General features: G+C 58.7%; 1 protein-coding gene across 1 annotated transcript; it reads left to right on the top strand.

Moving 5' to 3' along the window:
* The first annotated feature begins 1,842 nt into the window (after window positions 1-1,842).
* Window positions 1,843-13,282, top strand: CHGA (chromogranin A). The gene is made up of 8 exons (XM_037130425.2): window positions 1,843-2,083; window positions 2,890-2,936; window positions 5,626-5,719; window positions 6,472-6,540; window positions 7,561-7,659; window positions 9,144-9,587; window positions 10,296-10,765; window positions 12,823-13,282. Exons 1-8 carry the CDS (start codon window positions 2,038-2,040, stop codon window positions 12,904-12,906), a joined length of 1,353 nt encoding a protein of 450 aa, XP_036986320.2. The 5' UTR covers window positions 1,843-2,037; the 3' UTR covers window positions 12,907-13,282.
* The last annotated feature ends 392 nt before the right edge of the window (window positions 13,283-13,674 follow it).

Below are 13,674 nucleotides of genomic sequence, written 5' to 3'. Positions count from 1 at the left end.
CTGTGCAAAACTGTGAGTCACACTCAAGATGACCCTAAATTAGAAGGGCCTGGGGCACTTAAGCTTCAGCGCTCAGCTGAAGTCTTGCCCTGGAAACTGCCCTTTACCAAAGCGCCCACTCAACCAAGGCAGCAGAATGCACACTTTAAAATGATCAATGCTCATCTCTGGCTGGTGTGAGTACAGGGGCTCTTCCTGCAGGCCTTCTCTCCTCGCCATTCCTGGAACACGCCAGGCACGATCCTCCCTCAGGTGTTTGCACTTGCTCTTCCCTCTACCTGCAACCCGCTTCCCCAGGACGCAGGCAACCCCGCTCTTTCTCCAACTTCAGGTGTTTGGTGAAATGTCCCCTCCTGAGCGCGGCCTCTTCAGATCTATCCTATTAACAGATAGCACTGCCGCCCCCAGAACGCCCACTTCCCTGATTTTTGTCCACAGCACCTGCCACACTGAGCATTTACTTCTTTACTTATTCGCTGTCTGTCTCACCCTTTAGAATGTAAACTCCGTAAGGACCGGCTTTTTCTGTGTTGTTCACTGCTGTACCCTCAGCACCCAGAACAGCTGAGCGCTTTTCTAAGGGGTTCTAAGTACATAGCAGGTGTCTAACCAACAGTTGACGATGAATAAATGCATGAACAAGACCATTTCATCTCCTCTGAGCTCCTGCCAGTTTCTTTTTTAGGGATAGAGTGGGCTCAGGTTGGGGCGGGGGCAGGATGTAGGGAACAGCCACAGGAGATGGGGGGTCCCCGGGAAGGAGGGGCTTTGGACAACACCAGCCAGCGCCAAACAGAACAGCAGCTCGGATACCAGGTTCACTATGACATTGGGGTCAGGTGGCAAAGGATTTCCGATGTGGCCCCCGGGTCGAGAGTAGCAACGTGGTCAAGCAAGGGCCCCAGGGCAGAGAGAAACACGCCAGGGAACCAAACAACCATACACACAAAACACCCAGGTTTTGACGACACTCAAGGGAATTGTTCTCAAATGCACAAGGAGTTACCAGTGGCAAGAAGGTGATCCTAAGGGGTTGGACTAGGGTTAATGAGTAGAAGTTATAAGATACGTATTTTGGTTTGATATGAAGAGCTGTCCCCCATGGCCCCCTCACCGTCCCCCATGACAGCTGTCCAACAATGGCTGAGCCCAGGATCCACTCAGGCCTGGGCTGCACTTCTGTGAGGGATATTCAACAACCATCTATTAAGTGCCTTTACTCCGTGCCAGGTGCTGTGCTGAGCACTGTGAAAGCCAAGGAGACCACATCTGTATTATTCAAACAAATAAATACATATACGGTGCAGTTACTACTCGTGAAGAAGCAAAATTAAGTTCCCAGAGAGAGAGGCCTTACTTCAGTCAGGGTTCAGGAAGCCTCTCTAGGGCCTCCTGGACAGGTGAGGGAGCCCTGAATGGCGCGCACACTTCGGCGGGTGAGATCAGGGGATGAGAGCCCCCGGGCAGAGGAGGAGAGGAGTGGTGTGCTAGGGTGGGCAAGGTCCTCAGCGCGCTCACGCTGGAGGAATTCGAGGGCCCAGAGACCCGGAGTGCCTTTCCCAAGGACGCACAGCAAGTCAGTGGAGCCATCCAGTGGTGGAGGGTCAGCTGGGTCCCCGTGCCACCACCTGGAAGCCGGATGCCTGCCTCGTTGCCCGACCCAGGAGCTGTGTGCAGCGGGGGACCAGGGGCAAGAGGGGTAAGGCCGGGAGGGGGAGCGAACTGCAGCCGGACCCCCACTGGGGTGGGGAAAGGAGACAGGGGGAGGCCCGATGACGTCATTTCCGGGGTCGGGGTATATAAGCGGGCGCGCGAGAGCGCTGCCGCCACTGCTGCCTCTACTGCAGTGTCCCAACCTGGTCACAGTGAGGCTGGTGGGCGGACCGATAGACGGACAAACACCGAGACGCAGCGACCACCCCATCTACTACCGGTGCCGCGGTAGCTCTCTCCGCACCGCCGGTCCAGCCACCCCTCGCCTGGGTGCCCGCCGTGCCCGGCCCTAGACCTCCGGCTGCTCGGCGCCCCGGGTTCGCCATGCGCTCCGCCGCTGTCCTGGCGCTTCTGCTCTGCGCGGGGCAAGGTGAGCGAGCGCGGGGTCTCGGGGAAGTGGCCTGGGCGCCCTGCCTCCTCCCGCCCTGTCCTCCCTGACGCCCAGGCTCCGTGCAGTGCCGCGCGACCCTCCTCCTTACCTGCCCTACCGCACCAAGAGTTTTCAGCACCTCGGACAGCGCCTCCGCCTCCCTCTTGACCCAGCGAAGTGGCCACAGACCCGACGCTTTGGGCGCGACTCCTGACCCGGCGAGGCAGGGCCCCCTGGCGCCTCCACCCCCTGTCTGGGCTGCAGTCTGGGCTGCACTAGGGCCAGCTCCGGCTCCGTGCCGTGGCTGGCCAAGGTCACAGGGGGAGATGGGAGGTCTGAGGCTGGTTCTAACTCTCGCCGCTGTCCCTCTTCATCCTCTCGCTCTCCCCGTGCTCCTGCCCTTGACTTTTACCTCTCAGTATCGTCTCTCACAGCCCTCCTTCTCCATTTCTTTTCCCTCACCGCCCGGGTCTCTCTGCCTCTCCCCGCATTCTCCTCCCACCCCAACCCCATTCAGCCCTTGGCCTTGTTTTCACGCTTGCCATCAGCTCCCACACTCCCTCCAGAGCAGAAGCTTCCCCAAAGGGCAGGGTTTAAGGCTTCAGGGCAGCCTCTGGGAGACACCCCCTTGGGGCAGCAGCCAGGGAAGGGAAACAAAATCAGCCCCAGCGTGTCATTTGGGTGGGGGTGGTTTTGAGTGGGAACACCGAGGTGAATGAGCCCTCAATGAACCCTGTTGGGAAAGAAGGACTGGGCTCTCCCTTCAGAGCAGAGGGGTAACCCCAGCTTTCTCTTTTTCTTCCCAGTCAGCGCCCTCCCTGTGAATAGCCCTGTGAATAAGAGGGACACCGAGGTAAGAAGGGGTGCGGGGATGCCCAGGAGGGGGACAGGAGGCCCCGGTGCACACCATACAGCCAGTCCTTGGGCAGCTGCAGAAGTGAGTCTGGAATGAAGCCCACAGCCAGCACTGCGGCTGCTGAGCCTGGGAACAGCTCACAAAAAAAGACATCAAAGGCTGCTTGGCTGCCCCGCCATCCTGCTGTGGGGACTTCCCCAGCATCCTCCGAGCTGAGTCTGCAGCCCATTGGGGCCTGTGTCTTACCTGCTGGACTGGGGTGCTGGACCCACTGTCTTGAACATTCGAGTCTGGCAGACCCAGCTAGGGCTGCTGGGGATGGCCTCTCCATTCTGTGGCTGTGGTCATCCACACACTTGAGAACCAGGTCTTCACTTCCCCCTTTACTTTAACCCCTCCCCCCAAGGCTCCTCCAGCAACACATCCTACCTACAGGCACTCAAGCCCCACTTTCCCAGAGGGCTGCCGTGAAAACCTTTGTTGTGGCTTCTGGGTCTAGGGTCCCAGTCATTTAGGGCTGATGGTGGATGTCACCCAGGAGAGGAGCTTGGGAGACACTGGTGGGGGGTTCTGTAACCAGTGGGAGACACTCCATGTTGGGCGTGTACTGGAAATTTGTTCACGTCTGAGCTGAGGCTATTGTTCCAGTCTCCGGTGCCCACAGACACCTTCACTGAGAGTCAGATAAGTTTCTGCTCCCCACCTTTCCAGCAGCTGTGCCCTTGCATTCCAGAGAATGCACCGATTTGCTCAATTATGTTTTTTCTTCTTTAGTTGCAGACAAGTCTGTATTTAAACCTCTCCCACTCATTGAAGCTGTGTGGTCTTGGGGAAATCCCTTAACTTCTCTGAGCTTCTTCTTTTCCCATCTGTAATAGTATTTCCCTCAAGGAGAGTTGTGAGGTGTTGGAATCAGGTGTAAGGTGCCCGACACATAGTAGGTCCTCAGTAAATAGGCAGTGTTACTTCTAGGGGTTCCCTTCTCGATCTCCCCATTGTTCTTGGGATCCATACCCAATTTCTGTCTCTCAGAATCTGTCCTCTTGGACTGTTGGTTATCTGCTATTCCCAGTGCAAGGTCTGGGGTTGCAGGAAAAAACGAGGTATAGGCTGAAGGGCCCTCCTCACCAGGTCCCTTCTGGGAGACCTTTAAGTCACCATATTGTACTCAGGAGCCTGGGGTCAGAGGCACCAGGACAGCTGGGTAAGACCTGAACGTTCCATCCTTGGATGCTATGACAACCGTAAAAGCCGTTTGCCAGTTTGCCATCCTGGATCCTTGGACGGGTTGCCTTGGCACCTGTACACACAGCCTTCCACCCCCTCACTCCCAACCAGCATTGCCTGACGCACGTCTGACACCTCCTGCCCCTCTGCCTGGCTCTAGACAGCTGAAGCAGGCTGGGGGTTGTGTATCCATCCCTGGGGGGGGGTGGCACTTCCCGCTTTATAGAGTGTTTGTTCTTCTCAGTTCCATTTTACAAGGGAAGAAACTGAGGCTCAGAGTGGCCAAGTCACATACCCCAGGCAACACAGCTGAGATACCACACACGCTGCAGTTGGCGCTGTCTTCAATTGTCCATTTACCAGGTGCCTGATTATCCACAGCACCTTGCTAGGGACCGAATAAGACTTGCAGGGATATGGCTGCGGTGGGCGTCCAGGTATAGCTGATGCGTGCCCATCTCCAGCGGCGGGCCCCTGCTGTGGAGCCAGACTGTGATCCCCTGCATGTGACAGCGCCATGGTTGTCGGGAGACAGTGGTCCAGTGGCCATTTCCAGACAGGGCAAGAGCCAGGGAAGGCCTATGTTCTCCCCTGGGCGGTTGAGGCAGGCTTCCTAGAGATGGCTGACGGCTGTTTTCTTTTTCTTTTTTTTTTTTCAAAAAGATTTTATGTATTTATTTTTAGGGAGAGGGGAGGGGAGGGAGAGAGGTAGAGGAACATCAATCAGCTGCCTCTCGCACACCCCCAACTGGGGACCTGGCCTCCAACCCAAACATGTACCCTGACATGGAATCAAACTGGCGACCTTCCCACTTGCAGGAAGGATGCCACAAAACCTGCTGAGCCACACCAGTCAGGGCAGTAGCTGACCTTCTGGGCATCTGCAAGACTAAAGCACTTTGGCAAGACATGTGTCTGATGCCCGAGAGCAGCTTCCCCATCTTCGGAGAAACCCTTGGGGACAAGAGGGTGCCAGGTAGCCACGCCCACCGCAGAAGGGCACCTGCTGGCCAAGTGATGGGGTCACGTGGCACATGATAAGTACCATAAGGGGTTTCTCTTGCCACTGCTGTTCTCTGGCTGAGAAAGGGGAGCTGCACCCCTGAGCTAGGCATGCATGGACTGCCGAAGACAAAAGCTAGTGCCCTATGTCAAGGGTGTCAAACTCATTTTCACCGGGGGCCACATCAGCCTCACAGTTGCCTTCGAAGGGCCAAATGTAATTTTAGGACTGTATAAGTGTAACTACTCCTTAACAGTTAAGTGAGAGCTCGGCACGGCCGCCGTGTAGAAACAAGGTGCTGGGCCAGATAAAACAAGGTGGAGGGCCGGAGTCAGCCCGCGGGCCTCGTGTTTGCCCCCTGTGCCGTACGTCCTCATTAGAAACTTGCCCTGGAGCTCCCAGGGGCTGAGTTCCATGCCCAAACCAGCCGCCCTGCCTGCTCTGCTCTCTTCCCAGGTGATGAAGTGCATTGTCGAGGTCATCTCCGACACGCTCTCCAAGCCCAGCCCGGTGCCTGTGAGCCAGGAGTGTTTTGAGACACTCCGAGGAGGTAGGGGCCAGGCCGGCGGTGCGGGGCTGCTGCCTGCTGGGCTGGGGGCCTGGGTGGGTGGCTTTTGATGGAATTCAGTGATCTAAACCAATAGGCACTGATTGTGTGTGTGCCCATCTGAGCTGTGCAGGGAGAGCAAGGTACACTGGAGCTTACTGACCAGCGGAGGGGACAAAAATGAATGCAAATAGTTAGGACTCTGGGCTGCAAGGGAGTGTGAGCCCCCTGGGGACAAGGATGCGGTGTGCTGTAGCCCCAGTGCCAGCAACACCTATGGATACGTGATGTGTAAAGGACCACCCATGATGGGCACGGGAAGGAGGCAGCTTTGGGCCCGCCCTTGGTTAGAGCCACCATTAGCACTGCGGTTGGGGTTAAGAGAGAAGTGGGACACCAACGGGTAGTGAAATGGAGAAAGGGATCCTGGAGGTTCGGGCAGCACACGCGAAGGCGAGGAGGCGGGCAGACGGGTCGTGTCTCGGGACGCCCCTACTGCACCTCAGGGCTGCCGTCTCTCGGCCGAGGTCGGACTGCTGGGACAGGGGCTGCCCCTGCTGTTGTAGCGGAAAACTGGCCGCCGCCTTGGAAACCACGTCATTTCAAGTGTTATCTCAAGACCCAGTCTTGCTGCTACCACCCAGGCTTTGAGCGTCCAGAATCCAGTCCTTGTCTCAGCTGAAACTGCTGATGGCGTCTCTTTCTCGGCTGTTTGTTCTCTGGCCTCGGCCCATGACGACTCTCCCTCATTGCAGATGAACGGATCCTCTCAATCCTGCGACACCAGAATTTGCTGAAAGAGCTCCAAGACCTTGCTCTCCAAGGTATTTCCAGCCACTGCACCTGCATCTGGGTAAATTCCAGGGACTGAGAGTCAGGAAATCAGGGTGGAAGGTCTGGCAGGTCCGCATCTTCCTGATTCGCAGTTAATGCCCTTTGACTAGAGAGTGGGAGGGAGGGTTCCTCCACACTCCTGGGTTCAGCCTGCCGCTGATGTGGTTGAAGAGATCAAGGCCCAGAGAGGTTGAGGGTCTTGCCCAAGGTAATGCAGTGGGTTAGGGCTTTGCCAGGACCTGAGGCAGCTCTGCCTCGAGTTCAGCCACTGCAGCAGGGTTGCTTTCCTGATTGGGTGGCAGAGAGGGTCTCTTTCCTCTGGGCAGCCTCCCTTGCCCATGACCGCTGTGTCAGGCTTCTCTGGCCATTCCAGAAACCCTCATCGTGGGGGAAAAATCATCACCAGCTACAGAGTTGGCCTGGGCAAGGAGCCCTCGTCAGGAACAGGCATAGGTGGGGATAGTCCCAGGTGGCGGCAGCCTTGGGCTGACGCAGGGAGAGGGGTCTCTGCATCCCAGCAGCAGATGACAACCCAGGGCTTGGACACAGGCATGGGGTTTGCTTTCTCCCAGGGGCCTGCACGTATGGGGTCCAGGGTGAATGGCATTTGCCTGAATCAAGAACCCCCAGGAAGTAGTGGTGACTGTCCTGTAAACTCGTGCTGCAGGGACCCCCAAATACCAGGCGGGTCCTGAGAGGGCCCCAGTCTCCACATCTGCCCCGGGACCCTCCGCTCCATCTGAGTCCGTGTCGCTCTGTTGGGGCAGCAGGCAGGGCTTGTTCTCATTTCCAAGGTGAGAAACTGAGCCTGGAGGTATATGGCCACTGATGGGCCCCAGCTGGGTGGGGACCAGGGCAGCCAGCCCTTCCCGGCTCCTTGAGTTCTCGCCCCCTCCCCCGCCGGGCAAGCCTGGAACATGACACCCAAGGAAATGGAGGGGCCTTCCCTTTTGTAGACAAACATGCCGGCTCAGACTAAAGGGGACTTTCTTCTCCTTTTCTCACACCAGGTGCCAAGGAGAGGGCACAGCAGCAGAAGAAACACAGCAGCTTTGAGGAGGAACTCTCGGAAGTTCTTGAGCAGCAGAACGACCAAGACGGGCCGAAGGGTGCGTGCCGGCCCGTCTGGCCGGGGGCCAGGGGAGAGAGGGAGGAGATACTAACAGCAGCTGTTGTAGACTGAGTCTTGCTGGGAGGCAGGAGCCCCTTCTTGACACCCTCTAACGTAGCTGTTATTTCCTCCCACTTACAAATGAGGCCCAGGGAGGGCAAGCCCCTTGTCCAAGGCATAACTGGAGACGTGGCTCTGGGTCTGTCTCACTCCCAAGCCCTCCTTCAGTCCCATCTGCTCATCCCAGAGAGCAGGAAGTGTCTGGCCTGGCTTTTCCCAGCAGCCCCTGCAGCAGGGCCCCTGCCCTGAGCCCCTGCCCTCCCGGGGTGGGGTGGTCCCTCGGCCTAGCCAAGTTGCAAGAGGGTCCCAGAGGAGCACGTGTGAAACACTAGACGAACTGGGTCATCTTTCTCGAGCCAGAGAGCTTTTAGGGGTCAAAGAGATCATGGCTTAGGTCAAGGGGGGTCTGTGACTCATCCTCCTACCTGCAAACACCCCCAAAGTGCCCCCGTCGGCCCCACCCTTTGCATGTGGAAGGTGGGCGAAGAAGGCCAGTCTGTAGGAGCAGGGTTTCGGTGGTCTTCTATCCGGAGGCCTGCCTGCTGGTGTGGCCCAGGGGCTCTCACATGGGCCAGGGCCATCTCTCCAGTGGTGGCTGGGGCAGGGCGTGGGCTCCCACAAGCTGGTTCCATGGCAACAAGCATCTGGATGACCATGGATGTCTGTCAGGAGCTGCAGGAGCGGGTGCAGTGAGTGTGCGCGCATGTGCACATCTGGAAGCTTCAACACGGGAAGCAGCCAGTGTCAGTGCAAAGAGCACCCTGTGCTTGGCATTCGGAAGCTTGGGCTCAGGGCTCAGCTCGGCAGCCCACAGACTTCACGGGCATGGACAGGCCTCCTCGCCTTTCTGAGGGACCGTCTGAGCTTCTGGGAGTGGGACGGGAGCACGTTCAGTGGGAGTCCTGGGGGCATGTGGTGGACGCATGCTGCTTTGTGCAACTGTAGGCTTCCTGGTGCTGGGGGGGGGGGGACTAATGCTAGTTCACAGGCTGTCTTCAAAACAGCCACAAGAAAACACCTTTCAACGAAAATGCCAACTATCGAGGAACTGAGCACTCTTCTGGGATGCTCAGGACCAAGAAGCCCCATGTGGAAGAAGGAAGGAAATCACAATAATGGTGCCCCTCACACAGGAAGGTTGGGGGACCCCTCCCCCAAGATCACACAGTAGTTCAGCTGATGCCCTAATTTTCCACTCAGGACTCTATCTTCTGGGGACATTTTAAAGGCCTTTTTTCTTTTTTTTAAATCACCCTTCTTCTTTAAGAGGTAGACTTACAAAGAAACATGATCCATCTGTGCCCAGGTCAAACTGGGACATGGAGAGGGTAGCTGTGGTCCTTAGATCTGAACTTGGGCTCTGGGGAGACCCCGAATGCAGCCCGGCCCTCGGGGCCTGACTTTGCTCTGTTCTTTCTGCAGAGGGGACGGAAGAGATGTCCTCCAAGGAGGCCGCAGAGGAAACGGGGGACTCTAGCGAGGTGGAGAGGAATGGCGGAGACGCGGACGGAGCCGGGCCCCCGGCCTCCCTGGAGCCTGGGCAGGGCTCCACGCTTGAGGAGGATGACCAAGCCCCAGGGGAGGAGGAGGCTACCAACTCCCACCCCCCAGCCAGCCTCCCCAGCCAGAAATATCCAGGCCCGCAGGCTCAGGGGGACAGCGAGGCCCCCTCCCAGGGTCTAGTGAACACAGAAAAGGGCTTGGGTGCGGAGCAAGGGAAGCAGGCAAAGAGAGAGGAGGAGGAGGAGGAGGAGGAGGAGGAGGACCCAGAGGCTGAAGAGAAGGTTGTCTCTGAAGAAGAAGGCCCCACCGCAGCATCTGACGCCCACCCGAGCCTCGGCTACAAGGAGGCCCCGAGGGGCGAGAGTACGTATGCTACCTGAGACCTCAGCGATGTGTAGGCGAGAGGGGGTGCGTGGGAGGGGGGCCTCATTCATAATCTCATCCCACCTTCACAACAACCCTGACAGCAGGTATAATCTCCACTTTCCAGATGGAAACTAAGATTCAGGGAGGTTAAGTAATTTGCCCAAGGTCACACAGCTAATTTGTAGTAAAATCGGAGATTCCAACCCGGGTTTGTCTGACTCCAAAATCATGCATCTCCACTATTCCACAGAGACCCCCATCCCTCAACCCCCGAGGCCGGAGGGGCTCTGCAGGTTGGGTGGGTAGGCTTTGGGAACAGAGGGACTACATGACGAGGGACCAGGCTTCTCTGGGAACCTTTGTCAACTTCAGCCAGGTTTGGGAAAGACCCTGGCTTCTCCCTGGAGCCTCATCAAGGTCCTTCCTCTCTGAGTAGCCAGGTGACCTCTGAGCTGAGGGCTGCTGGGCTGAAAGGGCTAAAGGCAGAAGCAGCCACGATCCCCCTAGTTGCTGAGAGGGTCTTGCAAAGCATGGGGTCAAGATGGCCTTTTCCATCCAAGTAGAATCTTGAGGTGAGGCTGAGCCGGCCCTGCATGTGGGGTCTGTGGTTCAATGGAGGCCACAGAGCGGCCCCAGGCAGTGGCCGGGCTGGGGAGGGTGGCGAACCCGCCTTCATCTCCTACTCTTGTCCACCACCTGCTCCAGGTCAATCCAAGGCTCCGGCTGTGGATGGAGGTGGGAAGACTGGGGCTGAGGAAACTCAGAAGGGAGAGCAGGAACAGTCCCTGCAGGAGGAGGAGGAGGAGGAGGAGGAGGAGGAGATGGCAGGGGCCCCTCTAGGCCCCTTCCGGGGCGGGAAGAGCAGGGAGCAGGAGCAGGAGGAGCGGTTCTCCAAGGAGTGGGAGGAAGCCAAGCGATGGAGCAAGATGGACCAGCTGGCCAGAGAGCTGACAGCTGAGAAGCGGCTGGCCGGGGAGGACGTGGAGGACGACGACCCGGACCGCTCCATGCAGCTCCCCTACCAGGCCCGGGGCTACGGCTTCAGGGGCACCAGGCTGCGAGGGTGGAGGCCGTCCCCCCAGGAGGACACCGTGGAGGCAGGCCTGCCCCTCCGGGGGCACAGCCACCCAGAGGAGAAGAAGGAGGAGGAAGGCAGCGCCAACCGCAGACCAGAGGTTGGTACAGGCCGCAGCCAGCCCCAGGCCAGGCCCTTGGGTGTGGACCCAGCTGAGGGGCAGTGGCCCCCGGATGTGTATGTGGCTGCTGCTCCACAAGGGGACTCGGTCCCCTGGGAGTCTGGGCTGGAGATGGGCTCGCACAGGGCGCTCCGGCAGACTCGGTAGAGACCTGGGAAGGGGCAGGAGAGAGGGCGTGTCAGGTGGCAAGTTGAGCTGGTCTCCAGAGACACTGAGAGGCAACTGTCCTGAAGACAACGGAGCCTCTGCAGGCTTGGGAGCAGGGCAAGGGGGTGGCAATGGGTGGAGCTGGGGGTTTGGATGGAGAGAGATTGGAAACTGGAGGACCTGACGGGACTGGCCTGAGGAGGGCCACGTGCTACCCCAGGGATCCGAGGCCAGGGTGCCACGGGCCCTGAGAGCTGGGAGGGCATGAGAGGACAGGACACTAACGGGACAGTTGGCATTTTGGTAAGACCCCCCCTTGGACCCCACGTAGCCCCGGTATACCCTTCTCTCCCAGGTTCAGGCCCTGCTTCCCACCCCTGAATAGCAGAGGGGGAGGGGAAGAACCAGTTTGACTTTCTGTCTGGTGGTGAGTTGGGGAAGCATGTGGGTGCCCGAAAGCCTGGGTTCTGTCTCCTCCTGCTGTGGGACCCTGGGCAGGTCACTCTCCTCCGAACCTCATCAGTCACCGCATTGTCATGACCAGGTCACATGTGAGCTTTGAAACCCAGCCGTGCCCGGGGCTGTGCGAGCAACTCAGTGGGGAACAGAGCTGCAGCCCCACAGGACTGGGGCAGGGAGCTGGGGCCCCTGGCAGGGTGGCCACGCAGCCTTGGGGTTGAAACGGGCAGGCCAGGGGTCAATGGTTCAAGCCTCAGAGCCCAGGTGGGAATTAGGAACTTATGGGGGCTGGGACCTGTGCACCCAGAGGAGGGTTTGGCCACTTCCTCTGGTCTCCAACCCTCTCTCTGGGCCTGGGACCAGGGCCCTGGCAACCCAAGAGGAAGAAGGCACTTGCCTGTGTCCCCAGGAGACCGAGAGGATGGGGCTACAGGCCATAGCAGCTTGCCTCCCGCCTCATTTTTGGGCCCAGGACAAGGCTGGGCACCTCTGGTCACTCCTGCCCCACCCCCACAGGGGCCCTGAGGTGCCTGCCAGCTCATGTCTCCACAGGCAGAGGGAGCCCTGCATTGCAGGGAGCGGCAGTGCGGACCACTCTGCCCAGGCCAAGGGTCTCCTTAGAAATGGCCCCAGCATCATGGAACCCATACCCCATGGCCTACTCCAAGACAGAGGGCTCTAGGGTCCCTGTTTCCATGGCAACTGAGTAGGTCCCTGGTAGGGTTGTCTGTGCTGTCCCAGTGTGGGATGGGGGAGGGTACCCTCTGTAGACTGGTATCCAGCAGGGACCCCAAGAAGACCACCTCTCCTGGGTCAAGGCTGGGGCGGCCTCCCCTGACTCCTGCTCCGAGTTTGAGGGCAGGAGGCTTCCAGGAAGCTTCCCGAGGTGGGGGTACCCAGCCGGGTTCATGCTCACAGAACATCCTTGAACCAGCCTGTCAATCAGAGCTCAGACTGCCTGACTGGGAGCGGGGACTGAGGCCCAACCCCAGGCAGGCAGACCAGGGACAGCTCGCACCTGTGCCTCAGGCCCATGGACGCTCAGGTCAGGAGGCCTGGCCTCACACCCAGAGCCACCACCATAGTCTAAGTCTGGTGTGGGGGACCGGAAGGAGCCCTGAACCACAGGCTTTGTTTTTCAGGGGCCCCTGGGGCCATTCAGGAGGCAGCAGGCCTGAGTAAGAGGCCACCGGGGGTGGGGGGTGGGGTCAGGGCCTGCTTCTCCACATCCAGGGGCACAGGACTCCTCGGAGCAGCCCTGTAGGGTGGCATTCCTGTCCCCGTGGTACACAGAGGCCCCTGAGGCTCAGAGAGGCAAAGCCACCTGTCCAAGGCCACACAGCCAGCCAGCAGCACAGCCTGTCTGGCTGGCAGCATACTCCGCCATGCCGGCATACAGTCCCTGTATGACCCTCGGTCTTCTCTCCTAGGACCAGGAGCTGGAGAGCCTGTCGGCCATCGAGGCAGAGCTGGAGAAGGTGGCCCACCAGCTGCAGGCGCTGCGGCGGGGGTGAGACACCCGCTGGCCACCCCAAGGCACCCTGTGGTCCTGGCTCTGCTGTCCCCTTTACAGGGCCTGGCCGGCCACCTGTGCACTGCCTCCAGTAGGGAGGTGGCCCCAGCCTGCCCTTGCGCAGGCCACCCTGTTGCCCCCATTGTCCTTTCCTCTCACTCTTGACCCCAGTGCACCCCATTGTGGGGCGGACCCTACAACTTTAAACGAGGTCCCTCTCTCTGAACACGGGAAGCTTTCTAGTTTTCCTTCCACATCAGAGCCATTGGGCACAACTGCAATAACTTCTGACTTTTTGGTGAAAACTGAGGACTCCTGACTGTAATATCTCCTGTGCACACTTTTATCAAAGGAAAAATAAATCTTCTCTGGGCTCACTCGTTTCTCTGAACTTCCCCCTCTTGACTCAGAGTGTGGTGGGATAGATTGGATTCTGGCAAAGGGACAAGGGGAGGTTTGGTGTCCCCGGACGACTCTTTTCTGGACAACTTCCTAGCCGTGAGATCCTGGGCAAGGGACTCGGCACCTCTGAGCATCAGTTTTCTCGTCTTTTGTGTAATGGAGCGCTGACATCTGCCTCCAAGTGCGCAGGGATTATTAAGTAACACATGCGAAGGGCCCCGGTTCCTTCCTGTCCCCAGTTTCCCAGCCACACAAGAGCTGGGCCACGCACAGGCAGGTCAGTTTGAGAAACAGCCTCCACTCTCCATGGTGCTGGGAAGAGGCCCTGGCAGCCCCAGGGGAGTGCCTGCCGCCAAGGCCGTAGGCC

Source organism: Artibeus jamaicensis, unplaced genomic scaffold (genome assembly GCF_021234435.1).
Source record: "Artibeus jamaicensis isolate MK-2021 breed Jamaican fruit bat unplaced genomic scaffold, CSHL_Jam_final contig_444, whole genome shotgun sequence".
In the NCBI taxonomy this organism is placed as follows: domain Eukaryota; kingdom Metazoa; phylum Chordata; class Mammalia; order Chiroptera; family Phyllostomidae; genus Artibeus; species Artibeus jamaicensis.
The sequence above is the reverse complement of the archived record's forward strand: the minus strand, read 5'-3'. Positions and strand labels throughout refer to the sequence as shown.

Excerpts from the sequence above, each read along its gene's own strand:
- CHGA (XM_037130425.2), top strand. The coding sequence starts at position 2,038 with ATGCGCTCCGCCGCTGTCCTGGCGCTTCTGCTCTGCGCGGGGCAAG. Across the intron at positions 7,660-9,143 it reads CGACCAAGACGGGCCGAAGG|AGGGGACGGAAGAGATGTCC; the intron begins GTGCGTGCCGGC and ends TTCTTTCTGCAG. Across the intron at positions 10,766-12,822 it reads GCGCCAACCGCAGACCAGAG|GACCAGGAGCTGGAGAGCCT; the intron begins GTTGGTACAGGC and ends CTTCTCTCCTAG.